This window comes from Alosa alosa, chromosome 24 (assembly GCF_017589495.1).
Source record: "Alosa alosa isolate M-15738 ecotype Scorff River chromosome 24, AALO_Geno_1.1, whole genome shotgun sequence".
NCBI classification, from domain to species: Eukaryota; Metazoa; Chordata; class Actinopteri; order Clupeiformes; family Clupeidae; genus Alosa; species Alosa alosa.
Window position 1 is genome coordinate 10572171 of NC_063212.1, and position 8158 is coordinate 10580328.

Sequence of the window (8158 nt, forward strand, 5' to 3'; positions counted from 1 at the left end):
CGATAATCCTCCTTGTAAATCTGGACATGCCGTCTCTCGAAAAACCAAACCGCTTGTTATTGTTTTTAGCCCGCAATGGTCGGACACTCTGACATCATCACAATTATAATTGAAAACCCATTAAGAGTGGATACTCCCCGGAAAATAGGGCATAACTTGTCAATAGCGTGCCTTATCAAAATATTATGCTGAAACTGAACCCTGATTAACATTGTAACAAATTGAGGTAAGCAGTATGGTCAAAAACGGTAAGTAGGCTACTAACAGCAACATGTGGCTGTATTTGCAGGGTCACAGTAAAATGATTAACATTTCTATATTTTGCTTTTCTTTCTATTTATTTATTTATTTATCTATTTATTTACTTTATTAAAGTTTGAGCTGTCTCAAATAGCCTGATTGATACAAAAAAGTACAGAGAAATCTCTGAATCATTAAGGAAACCAGCTATGGAAAGTGAATACAACACTTGTTCGTGTCAATGACCCAGTATATGAGCTCTCTCAAACAAATATTCACAATTTTGACACAGTTATCAATCCTTCAACAAGTCAACAACATGTAATCTGGTCCTGTTCATAGTATAATAATCCAAATCCAGGTCTCAGGTCAGACCTAATCATGTCTAATTGAATGGCTTGTTATTTACCACGCACATCAAAAACGTTAAGTTAAAATTTTAAAATGTTATCAAGTGCTTTGTGTGTGTGTGTGTGGCTGTATGTGAAATAAGACATACAACACCAGCATGTTTCTATGTGAAGTTATTTAGCACACATCTCCATTGTAATATCCCAGCGCTTATACATTCATATCCCAAAGCCATTGGTCCCCAAAAAATACATTGCTATGTTAAACACAAAACATTGATCAAGAGGACAGTGCAACTGTACTTTTAAGTGATGCTACGTATGCTTACATTTTCAACCCATTTTATTGCCTTCTCTAATTCTACTATAGCCTTCAGTACTGGATCTTTCCAACGTAATGCAGTCATTTCCAGCGGTCAGACAAAAAGGGAACTTGTAAGTCATTAAGAAAAAGCAGGAATAAAAATGCACAGAAGTGAGGGGTAGTGGATTGTTTTTCATCAGTAAACAAAGACAACTCAACTCAACTTATTCATGACTGGCACTGTGTGGCCATTTACCAGTAGCGATGCTTTCTGGAAACATAGAAGAACAATCAATCAAAGTGTTACATTCCAATTGAAAACCCATGTGCTGTCTGGTTCCTCACTCCTCACTGTACACCACTGTCTGACATGGTTACACTTACCTAAAGAGAGAGCACAACTATTTTGCATACAACATACAGACCCTTTCATATCTCTCTCTCACACACACACACACACACACTCACTCACACTCACACACAAACACACACTCACATACACACACACACACACACACACACACACACACACACATACACACACACATACACACACATACATACAGGTATACATACATACACTCAAACCAACTTTCCTTCACATAATATCTTCCTTCTAAATAAGGTTGCAATAATAAATAAAAGTACAAACAAATACAATAATAAATATACAGCAACAACATATTTCTGTTTTCATAAAAACAAAGATAATTCCATACGAATGTAAACAAATACAAAATAACATTCAAATGAGTGCGCACAGAACTACAAAGAGACAATAATGTATGCTGGGGAGGGCGTAGAGGGGGAAGGGGGGACACCCCCCACCCCAAGACTCCTCCAGACACACAACCATCCAATGATGATGGAAATATTGCTAAAATAACATCTTTTGGATTTTTCCTGTTATCCGCAGAAAAAAACAACTAGAATAAGGTATTGTCACATCAGAACAAGTTTAGTCTAGCAGCATACTTCTGTCGAGTTTTAAGTGGTGCTACACTAGGTTTTCCCCACCGACACTATAATCAGACATAGATATAATATTTATATATATTTATATATAAAAACATCAGTTATAGTAGTAGTAGAAGTAGTAGTTGTAGAATAAGCAGAAGTAGGAACATTATAATCATTACTTTTACAGCATTATAACCTTGATCCTTCCTCTTCAGAGTTTTGGGGGGACATTGAGTCCACTGACTGGTACAGGGTGAAGGGCCGCACTCAGACAGGAGAGAGCCTAGAACCAGTTCTACAACTCAACCGATGGGATTTGGCGTGGGACGTGTCTGTCTGTTTGCGTTGTGTTGAGAAAGAGAAAAGAGAAGGAGAAGTGAGACATGAGACTCGAAGAGAGAGAGAAAGAGAAAGAGAGAGAGAGAGGCAGGAGAAGATGTTTGAAAAATGTACTGTATGTTGTCATGCATGTGTTGTATGTGTGTGTGTGTGTGTGTGTGTGTGTCTGTGTGTGTAAGTGTAGGTGTGTAAGTGTATTGTACATGTATGCACGTCATAATCGTGTCATAGACAGGGAGCAATCATTTGTACTGGAATATGTGCATGTATATTTTTGCGTATCCATACATTGCACTATAGGACCATGACCAAACTTAATATTTTTGACTTTGATTATGCAGCACCAAGTGATGGATATAGTGCCTGCTAGATCCAACAAATAGCTCCAGGATAAAGTCTACTGTACTGAACGAACCAGGCAAACCATTAATTTAAAAGTCACATAGCAGGTGGATTCAGACCCATTCTTCTCATTTTGACCAGGTCACTTCTCTGAACTGTTAACAGTTACGATAATTTCAAACACTGATACATCCATATTCATCAAAGTTTCCACCACTGTGATACTGTTTTTTTTTTAACCCTGACAAGTCTGTACAATTGAATCACAGGTTAAGCTTGTCATTGGTCAAGAATATCTCAGTTTTAGTTGTTTGAGGTGGTCCCTGTGTTCTGCGCCAGGCTGATAATGTGTGTGTGTGTGTGTGTGTGTGTGTGTGTGTGTGTGTGTGTGTGTGTGTGTGTGTGTGTGTGTGTGTGTGTGTCTGTGTCTGTGTGATGTAGATCAGTAGATCATCTGAGTAAGTATGCAAATGTGAATGTACGGTGTGTGTGTGTGTGTGTGTGTGTGTGTGTGTGTGTGTATGTCCATGTGTGTGTGTGTGTGTGTGTATGTGTTGTGTGTGCATGTGTCCGTGTGTGTGTGTTTGTGTGCGCACGTGTGTCTGCATGTGTATGTGTGTGTGTGCATGTGCGTGTGTTTGTGTGCACATATGTGTGTGTGTGTGTGTGTGTGTGTGTGTGTGTCTGCTTGCAGGTTCTAGGTGGCGTTGGCCGTGCTGCTTTCCGCCGGGCTCTGGGGGGCGCTCTCTCGCCCCTGCAGGTTCTTCTGGTTCCTGCTGGCCTCCATCAGGCTCTGCAGCCGCCTCTGCTGCTGCTCCTCCAGGCCGCGCCACAACTCCAGACGCTCACGCTCACGCTTCAGCTCTCTGACCATCAGAGAGAGAGAGAGAGAGGGAGAGGGAGAGAGAGAAAGAGAGAGAGAGGCCATATCATTAACAATAATCATATAAACACAAATGTATCAGCAGGTGAAAGCATTAATTGACGACGCTTACATGCACTTCAGTATCCCGGTTATGAGGCTTTGAGACCCAATGTTGATATTATTACTGGATATGGTGTTGACATGAACACAGAGAAACCTGGTGTATACATGATGAACACTGGACACCGGGATAAACTGTATACATGGAACAGTATCCTGATTTCTTTTGGAGTACTCCAGCTAATATAACTGGATTTCTCAAAACCCAGATAAGGGCTTATACAGGGTTCTGAACTCAGGATATGATGTTTACATGCGCAAACACAAAATCAGGTTACTTCAAAATCCTGATCATAAGCGGGATACTGAAGTGCATGTAAACACAGTTAGTTTCACACAAGAGGGAACATTGGGCATTCTCACACACACTTACAAGGAAACACACATACTATTAAAGGTGCTCTAAGCGATGTTACGCAGTTCGTAAGCTAAAACATATTTTGTCATATAAAGCAAACATCACCTCATCATCCACTAGCTGCCCGTGCCCTGAATACACTGTAAAAAACACGGTCTCTGTGAACAGCTCAGGCTCCTAAAATGGCAACAAAAACAACCAATAAAACAATAAAAACATAAACTGTTCCAGCCAATCACCGTCGAGATGTGCGTTTAGGAGAGTTTCAATTGTGCGGGAGGGAGGGGGAGGGAGCTAGCTAGCTTTCTGTTTTGTTTGAACGTCAACAGAAGTGACGTTACCCAACATCGCTTAGAGCACCTTTAAGCAATCTACAAAAACAGTACCTATATCTGTACTGTCACACGTGTACACTCAAATAATGGTCAGAAAGGCAATCAGTGGCGAGACTAATCCCATTGCATTGCACAACGTGATTGTGACTAAGTTTAAACTGCTGAACTATTGTTGTCAGAGGGAGATGTGTAATTATGTAATTATTATGACATAAACCCATTGACAGGGGACAGCAGAGGACGAAAACGGAGAGGAGTAAATAAAAAGTGGGAGACGCAATGGGGGGACAGAGACTTCCTTGGACAAGCTCCAAAGCGGAAGACATCAACGCACAACTCTAGTAGAACTAGTGGAGCGTGGCAGCCAAGTTGGCCAAGATGAGGGACAGAGCAACACTTTGTAACAGTGCCAAGTCAGTGCTGAGAGTATAGGGTCAGAGTGGTTTATTCCCAAAACCCTTGTGTGCCCTCTGTTCTCAAGCTGAACAAATTAACCTATTTTCCTTCACACATACAATGGGGGAAGAGGAACTGGACAGGACAAGTCAGGCCTACAAACGTTGGGACCCAACAAACAAACCTGTAAACACATGTACGTGCACTTGCACACACACACACACACACACACGCACACACACACACACACACACACACACACACACTCACTCACTCACTCACTCACTCACTCACTCACTCACTTCTGTTTCTCCACTTTGTAGGAGGCAGTGAGGTCATCAAAGAGCTTGCTATTCATCTCCATAAAGGTCTTCAGGACATTGTAGATGAGAGAGACAATCGTCCTTGCAAGAGAAATAATCTCATTAAGCAAGACAAGCAGGCAATACATTTTTACTTTATTAGTTTATTAAGTCATATAAAATACGTTTTGGTGTACATTTTTTATAAAATATAAAAAACATGTTTAATATTGGGTAATACTTAATATATTTCCCCTATCATCTCTCAGAGTGAGCAGTAAACTCAATTGGCTTTTTTTCTAAAAACATAAATAAAAAGAAATGTAAAAATCAATGAGAATTCCATCTTGGTTCTGCACTGCTTACATAAAAGAGTTTTGACAGACAGCACTAAGAAATCTGTTTTGAGAGATCTATATACCCTTGACAGTACACTTTGTAATGAAATCGAAATGTGGAATAAGATCTCATCTGAAGAGAAATTGGCATCATGTTCCTTTCTTCCACGACACTAAGTGCTTGGTGTTCTACACACCAAGAATGCTAAAATAAAACCTGGTGTGCAGTACAAACCGATGTCGATGCCGTGTCATATATTTGGCAATATATTTGTCATATATCTGACTTGATAACATTTATTTATGGGCTGTTAACAAAGCAGGTAGCAACAGATTTACCCACATTTCCAACCACAATAGACCTACTGTAATAGTTATGATGACTATGCTTTTGCGTGACCATGTGCTTACCTATGGCTATAGTGATAAGAGGTGTGAGACAGACAGACAGACAGAGAGAGACAGACAGACAGAGAGACAGACAGACACAGAGACAGACAGACAAATAGAAAGAGAGACTTACTGATTCCAGTGCTCTTTGGAGACTCTGTAGAGGGTGGAAAAGACCAGAGGCAGGATCACCTGACAGTTCTCCTCGATCAGACTCAGAATGTACTCATTATTCCAGAAGTACAGAGCCCGCTCAGCCACCTGAGGGGGAAATCACAGATAGAGACACACTCAAAGAGCATAACTGAGTAGGCCTGGAGTACGTGGATGTATTTTTAACTGTGTATACGTGTCTGCGTGTGTATACGTGTGTGTGTGCGTTCGTGCGTGCATGCGTGCGTGTGTGTGGCTGTGTGTGTGTGTGTGTGTGAAGAGAGAGAGAGAGAGAGAGAGAGAGAGAGAGAGAGAGTGTGTGTGTGTGTGTGTGTGTGTGTGTGTGTGTGTGTGTGTGTGTGTGTGTGTGTGTGTGTGTGTGTGTGTGTGTGTGTGTGTATCAGACCTGGAAGTGAGGGCTGGAGATGCAGGCAGCGATCTGTTTGAAGAGTGGCTCCTGGACCCGGATGAACTGGGACGGCTCAATCACGTCCAGGATTTCCTCAATCTCCCCAAGGAACATGACCTGGGCACAGGCACAAGCAGTCTGCTCCAGCACCATCTCACACTTCCATAGTGAGCATCACCAATACACCAATACCGGCATCATATCCAAGATCACACACAAACACTTTACAGAGAATATTTATTCAATTCATTGCACTCAGATGGCAAAAATGTAACATTTCACGTCTCCGTCTGTCTCACCTCTTTCTGGGTGCATGTTTTTGGCCAGTATCTGAGCAGTCCTCGGATGATCTGTTGGTGAATCAAACAAACATCAGTGGTACCGAGGTGCAAGTAGAGTAGATACAGAGTCCATAAGACATTCAGGTCCAAATGCCCACGGGGACCTGGGTTGGAGTCTAGCCTGGGTCATTTCCCGATATCAGCCCATCTCTCTCTCTCTCTCTCTCTCCCACCCCATCTCTCTCTCTGTCTCTCCCACCCCATCTCTCTCTCTCTCCCACTCGCTTCCTATCACTCTCTACACTGTCCTGTCTGATTAAAGGCATAAAAGCCCCCAAATATACTTACAAAAACATCAATGGTACCATTATAACTTGGTGTGTAACTGTGGCTACATGTACACTTCTGTCTCAGTGTTTTACTTCCTGGAAAAGGAATCTACAGTACAGTTCAAATTCAAGTTCTTTTATTTGTCACATCGTTATAAACAGTATACAGTTTGTAGTGAAATGTGAGGAGAGCTACCTTACCGATTCTGTAACCGTGGCGTCCTTCTCCATGAACTGGACCACACAATACGCCAGCTGGAGGAGAGGGAGTGAGAGAGCGCACACAGACATCATCTTAAGTCTGGACAAAGCATTTCATGACACCATAATCGCAAACTTAATCAGACAGACATCATCCAAATTTAGTTAGGGTTTAGAACTGTCACAGAGACTAATAAAAGTGAGAACTTTTTCACACTGTGTGTGTGTGTGTGTGTGTGTGTGCAAATACGTCTGCAAGAGACCATGAGGAATATAATCTAGTGAGTGTCTAGTCTAATTGGAAAGACACACTCTAATTTGTATTTCAAAGGTTTGTTGAGCTCCAGGCAGGTTGCTGTGATAAACGCGTAGCTGCAGCTCGGTGCAGGAGACATGCACTGCTGTATTAGTCCAGTCAGCCATTGATCGGACAAGGGCCGGACGCAAGGCCCTCTTGGCATCTCTTTTCCTGTGCATTGACTATTTGAATTGATTCTGGTCACTGGAAAGTCCAGCTTCCTCATCGTTGACTCAGTGCAGATAAAAATGATTAGTTTACCACAAATGATTCATTGTAGATATAAAAAAAATTTACCATGCACACAAATGATTAATTTACCAGTCATGTCACAAAACAAAAAAAAAACGGTGAAGGCACATGGAATACTTTATGTTTGTTACTATATGGCTAAAAGATGGTCATTTTGAATTCTTATTGACGTTAAAAAAGCAGGGACACAAACTTAACATCACAGACAGTGAGCACGCTTTCTTGTTATTCTCTCTCTCTTTCTCTCTCTCTCTCTCTATCTATCTCTCTCTCATTCTTGTCTCTTGGTGTGGATTATCATTTTCCCCAGTGGGAGCATTCCCGGGAGTGGCGACACACAATGGTCTCTAAGCCCGTGATCCCTGGGGGATTACAAACTTAAGATCGGAAAAGGACGATTTTCCAAGAGGTGGTTACAAAGTTTGAGAGCGTGGTGTTGTGCGATCGTGCGGATGTGTGTGTAGGTGTGTGTACTCGGCGTTACCACGGTTGCCCCTCTGCCCAGGCTGGTTGCTGTGGTGAACTGGTCGGCAGCGACAGCACATATGTGTGTTTACTTCGGAAGGACTGATGTCACAGGATTTCTGTCCCTTGAG

At 41.9% G+C, this 8158-nt stretch overlaps 1 protein-coding gene across 2 annotated transcripts in view; it reads right to left on the bottom strand.

The window, feature by feature from the left end:
• Positions 1–3167: 3167 nt before the first annotated feature.
• The window catches only part of ppp2r5b (protein phosphatase 2, regulatory subunit B', beta), a 20105-nt gene continuing 15114 nt past the window's right edge, over positions 3168–8158 (bottom strand). The window contains exons 8-13 of one of the 2 annotated variants that reach the window (XM_048236562.1): positions 7013–7063; positions 6501–6551; positions 6199–6318; positions 5773–5900; positions 4912–5013; positions 3168–3401 (exon numbers count right to left, since the gene is read on the bottom strand). In XM_048236562.1, coding sequence (XP_048092519.1) covers positions 3233–3401; positions 4912–5013; positions 5773–5900; positions 6199–6318; positions 6501–6551; positions 7013–7063 — 621 coding nt within the window. In that variant the 3' untranslated portion in view covers positions 3168–3232. Of the gene's footprint in view, positions 3402–4911; positions 5014–5772; positions 5901–6198; positions 6319–6500; positions 6552–7012; positions 7067–8158 lie in introns of both variants that reach the window. The other variant, XM_048236561.1, reaches the window with a different exon arrangement.